Source organism: Atractosteus spatula, chromosome 8 (genome assembly GCF_055471065.1).
Source record: "Atractosteus spatula isolate fAtrSpa1 chromosome 8, fAtrSpa1.hap1, whole genome shotgun sequence".
In the NCBI taxonomy this organism is placed as follows: domain Eukaryota; kingdom Metazoa; phylum Chordata; class Actinopteri; order Semionotiformes; family Lepisosteidae; genus Atractosteus; species Atractosteus spatula.
In genome coordinates this window covers 43,096,864-43,111,278 of record NC_142713.1, presented here as the reverse complement: position 1 = coordinate 43,111,278, position 14,415 = coordinate 43,096,864, and the positions used below count along the sequence as shown (strand labels likewise).

General features: G+C 35.9%; 1 protein-coding gene across 1 annotated transcript in view; it reads right to left on the bottom strand.

Moving 5' to 3' along the window:
• muc5e (mucin 5e) overlaps positions 1–14,415 on the bottom strand; it is a gene marked incomplete at its 5' end in the record, with an annotated part of 107,096 nt that overhangs the window by 13,185 nt on the left and 79,496 nt on the right. The window contains 4 exons of the mRNA XM_088922604.1: positions 2,128–2,159; positions 3,017–3,126; positions 5,103–5,172; positions 14,139–14,317. Coding sequence (XP_088778730.1) covers positions 2,128–2,159; positions 3,017–3,126; positions 5,103–5,172; positions 14,139–14,317 — 391 coding nt within the window. The remainder of the gene's footprint in view (positions 1–2,127; positions 2,160–3,016; positions 3,127–5,102; positions 5,173–14,138; positions 14,318–14,415) is intronic.

The following is a 14,415-nucleotide window of genomic DNA, read 5'->3' as shown; positions in this document are numbered from 1 at the left end:
CTTCTGAGTCCCTTAAATACATTGAACACAGCTTTCTCACCATCCTTACACAAAGCAGAAACTGTCCGATGACTCACAGTACAAGTGGAAAGATTACAGATTTTAATCGTCTTTAATTTTGTCTTTAATTTTGCCTGTGGAGTGTATCTTATTAAGCTCTAAATTGCATTTTGAGCGCGGTTTTTTACTTTTTTTTAATTGCATTTTGGGCGCGGACAGCACATACAAGGGTTAATGAACTGCGCCAAGAAATTTAAAATAGTATTCTTTAGGTGTGAGGGTAGGAGTGGACCGCAGCAGGCATAATCAGCAAACCAGGAAAACAAAGAACAGGACAGGTGAGATGTGTATCCAGAAAGCGAGTGATCAGAAAAAGGAAATGGAAAACGCAGAAAAAGAAAACGCTTTACAGGATAAAAACAATAACAACAGTAGTGGCTGGGCAAACGATTTTTTTTATCGAAATACAAATTGAGATACTGTACTGTATAATGATGTGCATGAACAAAGGTATACTGCAATTTTCCTTAGATACGCGATTAATGCTTCGTAGGAGGAGGCGGTCTTTTCCTCTTGTCTAACAGTTTGTCCACAAACAAAACATTCCTGTTAGACAAAAGGAATTGAAAAAAAACAATTTTGTCAATGAAAACCGGTGTGTGTGTCTCTCCCTGCTGGATGTTCCTCTCACAAACTGCTGAATGAATAAAATAATTTTATTGAAAATGCGTTTGCGATTGTCTGGTATTTAATCTGGTCCCTTTTAACTGTTTTTCGATCTACTGTATTGCTTTGAGATGCCACTTTTAAAGGCGATATGTAAAATAAAGTTTTTTTTATTATTGTTATAGAGAAACATGATCAGATTTTCCCTGGTTCAGAAAAAAGATCTAAAGTGCTACACATAACTTTCTTAATTCGATGTATTTAAAGCAGTGAACTACTGTAGGTGTCACATAACATTCAGAAATACAATCACGTATTTGACAAATAAAAACGATTATAATCTAATCCTTCCACGTTTGATCCCAAAATCCCAAGAAATATAAATCTTGACGGGTAGAAAGCTATGCTGAAAGTTTATTAAGATGCTTAGAAGACAAAGATACTGTATCAATTTATGTTGCATTAGCCTGATTATGATTAAAAAACACATATAATTAAACACGCGTTTGCGATTTAAATCAGAACACGATTTAAATCAATATCGATTCCATATTATATTAGCAGAAAAGCTTAAAACTACCACTTTTTCACACGCTATTTCACATGCTAGTTAAATACTTCGATGCTTAAAATCGTTAGGGAGAAATGGAATACCGGTGTGTATTTTTCCTTTAAAGTGCCGAATCCTGGAATCTGACTGGCTGACACCCCTCTGAAGTGGTTCCATAAAATCTGGTATACGGAAAAGAAAGCGTTGATAAATACAAGTGTCTTTTAATACACTCTTTGCTGTGCTCTTGAGGATCCTTGTGATATTTTAAGCTCTAGTTGAATGATAAGTGTCGCATTTTAAATCATTTTCGTAGTTAGAAATTATGAAACGCCCTGTTAAAAGCTAGGAAGTTTTTATGCCCGTTGAAGTAAAACAAAATGCCTGACAAAGTATGGCTTGGACAGATTCCAAGTGCTTGTACAAATGTGCTAAAGAAATTATACTTTGAGTATACAGCTTGTCTAAAGTCATCCATTATTAATACTATTAGTAATATCTTCAGTAAAGGCTTTGATGCATAAATATTTATGATAAAGGTAGGCTGTGTACTTTTGTCCAACTGAGCAATCTTGCTTTCATTAAAATAAACCAACATTTTAATGACTGATGATTAACATGCTGTAATACACAGTTCAAAATTAAAGGCTCAAATGCTGTACATGAGAGGTTAAGCTCCCCCTGGCGGTTTTACAAGGCGACGCCGGATAGTTAACCACGTGACACCACGTTAACTGCGTCATACCGCGTGATACTGTGACACGCCCACCGGGGTATGCCGCGAAATACCTCACGCATTTTGAATGGCTGCATCTGTATATAAGTGTAAGCAATTATTATTATTATTATTATTATTAAATATACTGAATGCACGGTTTTCAGTAACTTTTAATTAAATGTAGCGGTCTCACCTTCTTAGGTTCTCCGAGAGGTCCTTTACAGTCTGAAAAATAGGAAAAAATGTATTACGATTGCCTCAAGGAACAAAGAAATCCTCAATTTCAAATTACACTAAACTACCTCAGTATAGATTTTCACATAATCCTGATTACATGTCATATGCAGCACTTTCTACACCTTAATCAAAGTGGACCAATTTATGCACTACTATCATTCTTGAAAACATTAATCTTTACAAGTCACCTTTTTTGAATCAAAAGATATTCAGCGTGTCTAAGATTGTCAACATTTTCCATGTTTAACAAAAAACTGTGATTGCTGTTTTCTCATCTCTACACCTATTCATAGCCACACAACCGAGCAGAATTCATTAAAGATACAGATATTTGACATGTATTATTACCTAAAGTAATCGGTTTGTCCTGACCTTTTTCTAGCAAATTTAACTGTCAAAAGGTGCATTTAACTAGTCAACATTTGATTTATATATCAGTTATTGTTTTAAACAAGTAATTGTGTGTCAACTGAAAGATTTTTGTTGACAAACTATGTATGATGTTTTAATGTATGTATGTCTCCCCTCAGTTTCAGTATTTACTGACAACTAGATAAAAATGTAAATCTGAAGTGATGTATTCTTTGCACCAATATAAATGGAGGAAGTCACGTTTTACTTCCTTGCATTTTCCTACAGTAATTTCACAGTAATAGAGACAAGTAAAAAAATTAACTTCTGACAGTGAAGCTTATCTCAATAAGTGTTCTATGACAGTACCTGAAGTGTAACATGGTATTTATAGATGGCTGTATTTCTTACAATAAGCAAAGCCATTCTGAAATTAATAAGACACTGCAAAGAGTAGATGATAATGTAATTATTTGGTTTAATAATCCACTTACTGGAACAGTCTGAAACACAAATGTCTTTATGTTTTTCTGCATGAAGCATATTGTCAGGGCAGAAACATCCAGATACAAATTCTTTCAGATACTCCCCAGATTTACGTTCTCTAGAAACAGAGTATATTTAAGATTAAATGAAAAATGTAAGCAACATGGCAGTAATGCTAATTAGACTACGTGGCATTTTATATCAAATAACATATAAACTGTGACCTCTAGTAGTTCAAGAAGGTAGCTGCGTCAGCATGCGTAGGCTGCAAAGGAACAAGTAAAGGTTTATTCCTTGCTGAAAAGAGAAGAAAGGAAACACAACTTTTCAACTGTGGAGCCTTCTTCGCTCACACACGAAGAAGTCTTCACAGCTGAAACGTTGTGTTTCCTTTCTTCTCTTTTCAGCATGGAATAAACCTTTACTTGTATCTGCGAACTCTGTTCTCTCCAGCCAAGTCAAGTTGTAGAGCATCAAAAAGATGTTTGATTATATGGTAACCTTCAACCATTTTTTTCCAGAAACTTCTAGCTTGCTATCTCCAATATCTGTTTTTTTATTTAATGTCTTTGAAATTAAGTAACTCAATAATGAGCACTTGATTGTTTGAAAATTATTTTCCATGAATGATCCCTAACCAAACTGATAGATTTTAAGCATGGCTGCATAATTAAAATCACCATTTTGTTGTGCAACATTTGTAGAGAATTTTCCAAAATGATTCACATACTGTACCAAATGTAATTTAAAAACATATTACTCAGGTAGGGATTCCTCATGTAATAAACATATTTAAATTTTGGATTTTTCTTTGCAGTTTTTGCTGACATTTAATTTCCTAAACACAACTGTTCAGTTTGAGCATTTTTATTGAAACTTAAATGAAAAAATCACTTTAAATAAATTTGTATTTCAACAAATGTGGACATTATTGTAAATACTTTTGCAATTCACTGTAATTATTATAAAACACTTACTGTAAGAGCATGCTTATACCTGATGATTCAGCAGCTAGTATCACAGAGTGAAAAAACGGGTGTGGGGGAACCAGGTGTGGGCTGCATTGATTTTAATAATAAAAATAATAATTGCTTACACTTATATAGCACTTTTCTGGATACTCCACTGAAAGCGCTTTACAAGTAATGGGGACTCCCCTCTACCACCACCAATGTGCAGCATCCACCTGGATGATGCGACGGCAGCCATTGTGGGCCAGAACGCTCACCACACATCAGCTATCAGTGGGGAGGAGAGCAGAGTAATGAAGCCAATTCATAGAGGGGGATTATTAGGAGACATTTTTGGTAAGGGCCAATGGGAATCTTGGCCTGGACTGTATTACGGAATTTAAATTTTGTTGATGGGCCAACAACACCCTAGTGTAGTTTTATACCTTATTGTCTGTGCTTCTTCTTCTGATCAAAGGCCTTCTTAGCACAGACACTGGGCACTTACCACACCACTCAGAAGTTGACATGTTGGGGTTGCTAAACAGGTTTGAATGTGCCTGTTATCAAAACAGGAGGTCCTAGAAACAAGGTGTGATTGAACAGTGCATCGTTACACCTGGTTATTTGTATACTGCCATTTGCTGAACAATCCCTGGGCAGTTATCCCTGTCCACACCCAAAACATCACAGGTTCACTGCATTTCCCCTAGAGGAGTCAAGACCCTTGTTAAGAAGGCTTCAGAAAACCCAGAAGGGCTCAAAATTTGACACCAGGGACTGGGAGCATCAGAAGAAGAACCCAGCATCGTCATTCCCCCCCCCACACCAGTATTTCCCCAAGTCCAGTTTTGGGTAGTCCAGGACATATTGTTCAGGATGCTGGGACTGAAGAGGATGCCTGGAACTTCATTGTTTGTTCACTGTGGCATGAAGAGGCATCACAGGTTATCAACTGAATCTGATTCCATAAAATAATGCTGCTAGTCTTTTCCTCTGTGACATTTGGATTTGGTAACTGGGGTCCAATGACATACTTGTGCTTGTCTTGAACGTGTGTCCTTTGGAGTTATCTTAATTCCTTAATTGAATCCCTGCCTATATTTGCAAAGGTAATTTTGACACAAACAACTGATGTACTTACGTCCCTTGACAATAACCATCCGTTGTATTGCGACATTCATGGAGAACTGTTCCATTTGGGCATTTAAGATCTGAAACAAAAAAATGCTTATTAGAACGTACTAATATTATAATAAATCCAATAAATAAAAGTTAATTTAACTAAATTAAACCATTTGGAAATAGGGGCTATGCATATATTTGGTTACTGCCATATATTTAGTTATTGCTTATTGGTTCTTCTATGTATGAATAATTAATACATTCATTTGCACAAAAACACATTTTTTCAAATTATACTTTTGTTGAATTCCATGCAATGATTAAAAAAATAAAAACACTCTGGGCATGGATTACTGTATATAAAATAGCACATTCACACAACGTTATACCTTATAAGGCTTATTATGTACTGTATATGTACTGCATAAAGATTATTGAACAGCTGCTGAACATTCAGAACACTATTCAATTAATCATTACAGGTCAGTTCTGTTAGTCAGGTCTGTATGACAAGAACTGTGGGCCAGGGTACAGTAGGCCACATGCTGACTTGTGTTCTTAGATTTCTATATCAACCTTAGGTCATGCAACCCCAGAAAGTAACTGGGTTATTCCAAGAAAGGATAACGAAACCACTCTTTATACAGAAGTTACAGATACTGTAAGAAGACAACCCATGAAACATGTTCAAAATCATGATTAAATACCAGTAACAGGTGAAGGATTGGTCAAAGAGATCTGCTTGCTGGAGGTTCCCTCTCTTTTACCCAGACAATGAAAGCATATCCTGTGGGTGGATCTCACCTTTTTATGGGCCAAACTACTGCTTTGGTGCATCTCATTGTTGAACAGAAACTTGATCCACCAGGCAAGTGAAACACGTTTGTTGTATTTTGGTGCATTATTTAGTAGAGGAATAATGGTTCTGGTTTAGCATTAGTTTAGAGAGCAGTTTTGGTATTGTAATTTATAAGAAATGGCTTCACAAGTCTTGATATTTTATAAAAGGCTGGACTCGGGTACTCAACCTTAATGCAAATATCAGTCTGCGTGTTTAGTTCATTTTGAGAGACAAGACAAAGAAGCCATGTCCAACATTTTCTTATGAGTACAGTGTATTACTGTGTAACATTTTAAAATGTGTTTGCTAAGCAAGCAGGTATAAGGACTCACTTTCTAGATCTAATTTTAATCTAATTTATTTACACTAGACTTTTCCATCCATCTATGCATTTTGGTTTGATTCCCAGCCAATGGTCAGGTTAACCTTTTAACAAATTGCCCTTGGGGATAATAAAGACTCTTTCTCTTATAAAACAATATGTATACTATATTAACATTTTTATTAATTTCATATATTACAGTATGTCATGTCATGTCATTCGCCAAACCGCTTTATACCATACGATGTCGCGTGAAGGAGGAGTCTACCCGGCTGGAGTTGCTCTAGCAAGCAATGAGCGCAAGGCAAGGTACAACCTGGATGGGGCGCCAGTCCATCGCACATTTTACAGTACGTTAAAGATTAAATTAATATTATTGATAAAAGTAGCAGTAACACAGATGAACCTTCATAGAGTTACTGTAACAAACGTGACACCCTGGAACTATTTCACAAACCAAGATTATTCAGTGGGATATACTAAAAGTAGTTCATTGTATAGTCTGTTGTGAATGAATGAATGGTTAACATATACATTAAAATAATTTATATCTTGTCTTAATGCTAATTTAAGTAACAATGTTACTTAAAATATGCAATAATATATTCCATTATGCCAAGAATATATACAAATATGCATTAGATTTATTATAAAGTCATCATTGTCCGATCATTTCCCTTCTCTGAACTCAAAACTCAGAAGGTGTTTTTATAATGTAAATCAACCTAGAAACCAAATTTTCTCATGGACCATTGGCTGACATTAAAGTAGTTGTCAGCACGGGCATATCATTTTTTTTATATTTGAGATGTCAGTGACACTAACATAAAACAATGATGCTAAGATTGCAGCCAAAAAAAATAATGAAAGCTGGAACTCTGGCTATTTGACAAAGCAACTTAAGTGCAAAACTCTTCAGTCATCTGAGAAGAATATGGTATTCTAATACATGTGCTCCTCTACTAATGTACTGTATTTATGATGCTCCTTTCAGCGTCACTAAATGTATCACTGCTGCAAACCAGGGCAACCAACCAAATACAGCTAACACATTTCTCTTAAAGAAATACACCACCTATTTTTGGAGATAACAAATGATACAATGCATGTTGGTTACACTATACCAAGATACATGTATGACATATTTCATTGCAAAATGTTGATATTACAATTGTTAGAAACAATAGCAATTGTGTTCGTATGAAAAATACTTTTGAAAAGTAACCACTTGACATAATAACAAAGCTTTATGTTACATACTGGGCAGATGTCCTTTATGAATCCTGCCATATACAAGAGGAGAATAAAAAGTAAGTATAGGAGTTAATTAAGTCCTAATAAGAAGAGGAAAAAGTCCTAATCCTACATATAAGTTTATTTTTTAATATTTTTTTCCTCATGACACCACAATGCTGTTGCATAGAGCTAACAATCTTGGAGAAATATTGTTTAAGTTAAAACATATGTACAGATGCAGCCATTCAAAATGCGTGAGGTATTTCGCGGCATACCCCGGTGGGCGTGTCACAGTATCACGCGGTATGACGCAGTTAACGTGGTGTCACGTGGTTAACTATCCGGCGTCGCCTTGTAAAACCGCCAGGGGGAGCTTAACCTCTCATGTACAGCATTTGAGCCTTTAATTTTGAACTGTGTATTACAGCATGTTAATCATCAGTCATTAAAATGTTGGTATATTTTATGAAAGCAAGATTGCTCAGTTGGACAAAAGTACACAACCTACCTTTATCAGAAATATTTATGCATCAAAGCCTTTACTGAAGATATTACTAATAGTATTAATAATGGATGACTTTGGACAAGCTGTATACTCAAAGTATAATTTCTTTAGCACATTTGTACAAGCACTTGGAATCTGTCCAAGCCATACTTTGTCAGGCATTTTGTTTTACTTCAACGGGCATAAAAACTTCCTTGCTTTTAACAGGGCGTTTCATAATTTCTAACTACGAAAATGATTTAAAATGCGACACCTATCATTCAACTAGAGCTTAAAATATCACAAGGATCCTCAAGAGCACAGCAAAGAGTGTATTAAAAGACACTTGTATTTATCAACGTTTTCTTTTCCGTATACCAGATTTTATGGAACCACTTCAGAGGGGTGTCAGCCAGTCAGATTCCAGGAATCGGCACTATAAAGGAAAAATACACACCGGTATTCCATTTCTCCCTAACGATTTTAAGCATCGAAGTATTTAACTAGCATGTGAAATAGCGTGTGAAAAAGTGGTAGTTTTAAGCTTTTCTGCTAATATAATATGGAATCGCGTATCTAAAGAATTTAATAACGGTATTCGTGTGCTGCGACAGGGCTGTGTAGGGCTGTTTCGCCTGCCTGTTCATGCGAGCTGTCTTGTAGCCGACTGGTCTAGGTGCGTGACTACCAGCTGGCAGGTTGTGTGTTTGAATCCAGCTGGTGCTGGACTTTTCTTTTAACAAACATTTCTTCGAAAAAATAGAATAGCGATATTATGGACAATCAATTGACTTTTATATTTCAAAATATCGCAAACATGATCGATATTTGCGATATTTTGAACATATCTTCCCTTCTGACAGCAGTTCCTGCTTCTATTGTGTGTGTGTGTGCAACAGAGTAAATTTTTATAGAGAAATGGAGGATGGACAGTATGCGTTACAATATAAACATTTATTAGGTAATTAGATTGCTCATAAACCTAATCGCTTTTTCTACATAAACACAGCGTGATTGCTCTCTGAAAATGCTTTTCCTTTATTTTTAAAGTAGGCTCAGATTTCAACTATAGATCGTATTATTATAAACTGTCTTGGAAAAATGTATTTTATGTAAACCATGTTTGCTATTAATTCATTTAGGGCTAAAATACGTTCATTGTCTTCCAATCGAGTCGAGTTGACATTGGAAGCCTGCCACACCCGGACTGTTAAACCAACGCATTAGCACGTCGCCAGTATTGGTTTTAGTATTCCCCCCCTCTCCCCTCAATTCAATTCAATTCAAGGTGTTTTATTTGCATGACAGATGGGTACAAGCAGTGTTGGGTATGTATATTGTAACGCTTACGGCAGACAGGCACTGTGTAAGAGCCGGCGCACCAGAGCAGCGCACCGAGGGAGCGTCTGCATTTATAACTTAGTTTTTAAAATCAGTCAAGCAATATGAAGCATCTCCTTTTACTTAGTGCCTGAGCAGAAAAAGAATAGGAGCATACTGCAACGCGTGTGAAGTCCATAAACAATATTAATTTTGGAACTTAAACATACAGTATATGGCTGGTCTCGGTACTTTAAAGAAAACATACACACCAGTATTCCATTTCTCCCTAAACATTTTAAGCATCGAAGTCTTTAACTAACGCGATACCGGTGTCAACAAGCATACTTTTAGAATTTGATTAAAAGGGAATATAATATGGAATCGCGTATCTCAAGAATTTAAAGACCAGACAATCGCAAACGCATTTTCAATAAAATTATTTTATTCATTCAGCAGTTTGTGAGAGGGACACCCAGCAGGGAGAGACACACACACCGGTTTTCATTGACAAAATTGGTTTTTTTCAATTCCTCTTGTCTAACAGGAATGTTTTGTTTGTGAACAGACTGTTAGACAAGAGGAAAAGAGCGCCTCCTCCTACGAAGCATTTCGTTGATCCGATCACGAATTCTTTTTCAGTCGTACGCAGCAAGGGTTGAGAATCTCCGATTCACCATCGTACTAATGGTTTCCCGGAGATTGCAAGGCAAGGCACTTTTGCCTCTGGACCCATCGAAATTTACAGACGTGGTCCACCCCCAGTAAATTTCAAAAGTCACAAGATTTATTGTAGATATATTATAATATATAAGATATATTGTAGAACCGCTGATTCTTATGGAATGTGTTCCGCAGGAGATTCAAATTTTTATTTATTTTTTAATCACGTATCTAAGGAAATCTCAGTATAACTTTGTTCATGAACAAACAGTGGCATGTTACATTATCATTAGTTTTTTTAACAAGGCTCGCCAGCTAATGTGAATCGAAACCTGTCTTGCTAGCTTTTAAAGTCGTGCATGTGTAAACGACAATTGAAATAGAGAAAAAAAGACCTGACTGACAAGCCGATACATACTCTTAGAGTTTGATTAATAGGGAATATAATACAAAAATACAGTAAGGGACTTAAAAGTTAAAGGAGATGCTTCATATTGCTTGACTAATTTTAAAAACTAAGTTATAAATGCAGACGCCCCCTCGGTGCCGCGCCAGGTGTAAATATCAGATTCCTGTTAGACAAGAGGAATTGAAAAAAAACAATTTTGTCAATGAAAACCGGTGTGTGTGTCTCTCCCTGCTGGGTGTCCCTCTCACAAACTGCTGAATGAATAAAATAATTTTATTGAAAATGCGTTTGCGATTGTCTGGTCTTTAAATTCTTGAGATACGCGATTCCATATTATATTCCCTTTTAATCAAATTCTAAAAGTATGCTTGTTGACACCGGTATCGCGTTAGTTAAAGACTTCGATGCTTAAAATGTTTAGGGAGAAATGGAATACTGGTGTGTATGTTTTCTTTAAAGTACCGAGACCAGCCATATACTGTATGTTTAAGTTCCAAAATTAATATTGTTTATGGACTTCACACGCGTTGCAGTATGCTCCTATTCTTTTTCTGCTCAGGCACTAAGTAAAAGGAGATGCTTCATATTGCTTGACTGATTTTAAAAACTAAGTTATAAATGCAGACGCTCCCTCGGTGCGCTGCTCTGGTGCGCCGGCTCTTACACAGTGCCTGTCTGCCGTAAGCGTTACAATATACATACCCAACACTGCTTGTACCCATCTGTCATGCAAATAAAACACCTTGAATTGAATTGAATTGAATTGAGGGGAGAGGGGGGGAATACTAAAACCAATACTGGCGACGTGCTAATGCGTTGGTTTAACAGTCCGGGTGTGGCAGGCTTCCAATGTCAACTCGACTCGATTGGAAGACAATGAACGTATTTTAGCCCTAAATGAATTAATAGCAAACATGGTTTGCATAAAATACATTTTTCCAAGAGAGTTTATAATAATACGATCTATAGTTGAAATCTGAGCCTACTTTAAAAATAAAGGAAAAGCATTTTCAGAGAGCAATCACGCTGTGTTTATGTAGAAAAAGCGATTAGGTTTATGAGCAATCTAATTACCTAATAAATGTTTATATTGTAACGCATACTGTCCAGCCTCCATTTCTCTATAAAAATTTACTCTGTTGCACACACACACACAATAGAAGCAGGAACCGCTGTCAGAAGGGAAGATATGTTCAAAATATCGCAAATATCGATCATGTTGCGATATTTTGAAATATAAAAGTCAATTGATTGTCCATAATATCGCTATTCTATTTTTTCGAAGAAATGTTTGTTAAAAGAAAAGTCCAGCACCAGCTGGATTCGAACACACAACCTGCCAGCTGGTAGTCACGCACCTAGACCAGTCGACTACAAGACAGCTCGCATGAACAGGCAGGCGAAACAGCCCTACACAGCCCTGTCGCAGCACACGAATACCGTTATTAAATTCTTTAGATACGCGATTCCATATTATATTCCCTTTTAATCAAATTCTAAAAGTATGCTTGTTGACTCCGGTATCACGTTAGTTAAAGACTTCGAAGCTTACAATGTTTAGGGAGAAATGGAATACTGGTGTGTATTTTTTTCTTTAAAGTACCAAGACCAGCTATATACTGTATGTTTATGTTCCAAAATTAATATCGTTTATGGCCTTCACACGCGTTACAGTATGCTCCTATTCTTTTTATGCTCAGCTACTAAGATTTCCCTTCAGTGGTAAAATTCAATATCTACAACGGGCACAGTAAAGACGTTTACAGTAAGTCTTTCTACGACAGACAAACGGACCACGAGTGCCCCTGTCGGTCAACCAATCACGCACCGTGGTATTTTGCGTAATCGCGCGTCACGATGCACGACGCCGTAGCCAATTACCTGCGGTACGTGTCTGTGCCGCGCACTTTGAATGGCTGCATCTGTATGTTGTCACGGTGAAAAGCAGAGCTCACAAGCTGTCCTAGGACTAACCTCCTTAGTTTACATTAACATGTACTGTAAGCTCACAGTCCAAGAAAAAACTCTCTCCGCACCCCATTTATTATCCTTGATGTGTGAAGAAGCATAAACCTAAAAAGCAATAATTAATTTACCACCAGATCTCACTGTTTTTATTGCTTTATTTGTTGTACTGAATCCTGCTTTTCTAGTTTAAACTGTGTAAATCTGCAAATGTATGTTCATGATTAAGAACATAATGGTCAGGTAAAGTATAACGTATACTACAGCATGAACTGATTCACTGAAATTCTCAGCCTCCTTGTCCTCAAAAGGGGGAACGCAGAGGAGGGAGATGTGAACACATTGTTTCATAATATTACTAATTTTAAATGCTTGTACTTTATTGTCATTTTAATGCCACTTTGTTATTTTAGATTCTAATCCTAAAAAATATATTATACATAGTGGCTTTAATGATTAGCATTTAAAGGCAAATGTACACATGCAAACCTGATTTGTTATTTCTGTTTAATGACATGTTTAAATTCCCTTACTCTCTCCAAGAATCCAGGAGATTGTTGGTCTGACTAGTAGCACTGGTTTTTAAAGTATTTGTACATTTGCTAACTCATTCATGTTCATTCATGTTATAAATCTATCATTGATATTATTTTAATATTTAACATACTGTATATATAAAAATAATAAAATGTCAATATAGTATCCATATTATTTATTATATCATTAGAGAAAGAGTATTTATTTGTTAAAAGTACAATTTGTACTGGGAATCAAACCCAGACCTTCCAGGTGACAGATGAGAATTCTACTTTTCATTAGCATTTAATGCACCACACTCCCCACATATCAATCTTCTTTGGCCAATAAAGATTCTTTGTGCACTGTGACAAATCACATTGTGGTATGGAGTCACTTTACAGTGGCAATTAGCTGATGCACAATCTGAGTGGCTGCATCTATAGTAAGTCTGTGACACTTTAAATTATATGATTCTACCAAGTTAGCCCATGATAAATTTTAAATGTGTGAGATATTAGACCAAGCTATGAGTAACCAAAAGTATGAAATAGGCTGAATATCCCTTTGTTTTTAACCTTTTATTATGTTCTTATATACAGTATGATAAATTCTGGTGAGTTTAAAGACTGTGCTTAGCCTACATAAAATTTTAGATTTATCTGTTTTGAGATTGCCAAATGACTAACAAGGAAACAATAGCCATACCTCTTTTGTTTTTATTTGAATTGTAATGCATTATTTCAGATATCTTAATTTGCATGCCAATAACATTAAAATTAACCCATATCATATGAAAAGCATTACTATAAATCAGTGGTCTTCAGTCATGATTTTATTCCTTTTGAGCAGTCAGCTGTTACACTGAGATATTTGGGCACTTAGTCAATATTAGCACAATCTTTGCTAAAAGGTTAATAAGACTTGTACCATTCAGATCTGTCATGATTCAGTGCCTACGATATTTTCTTTACAGTCCCTGTCACATTGACATGACATTATCTTGGTTCTGGCAGGTTACTTTGAGGTGAAACTTCAGAAGTATTAAAAATTTAGTTTTATTTATCTATGTTTTACATTTTGAGACAGCTAATCATTGCTAAAGCTTGGGTTCAGACAGCTACACACAAATAAATTTTAACTGTGCCAAAATGCTACAAATTGACAAATACTAACCATTGTCTACAATATTTAACTTGCCAGATCCTAATAACTGTCTCTAAACATGTGTTATGTTCCAACAGAGATCACAATACAGACAGACGGTTATTTCTATGGATCAAAAAGTGATATTCTTACCACAAACTCCTTTAGTAAGGCCTCTCCAGTCCACACAAATATTTATGTCCTTACAACGTTTTGCTGCTTGTTCAAGTGAGGAGCAGATAATGGTTCTATTTTTGGACTGACAATAGTCAAATCTGCAGCTGTTTTCATACATTCTTAGGTTCACTTTCTTCTGACATTCATTGAAGATTCTAAAATCAGATTATTACAATTAATTTTTAATGTAAATATTAGAACAATATTAGAAGAGTCAGTCAGTTGTTGGCGTTGTCTGACCGGAAGGTGCTAC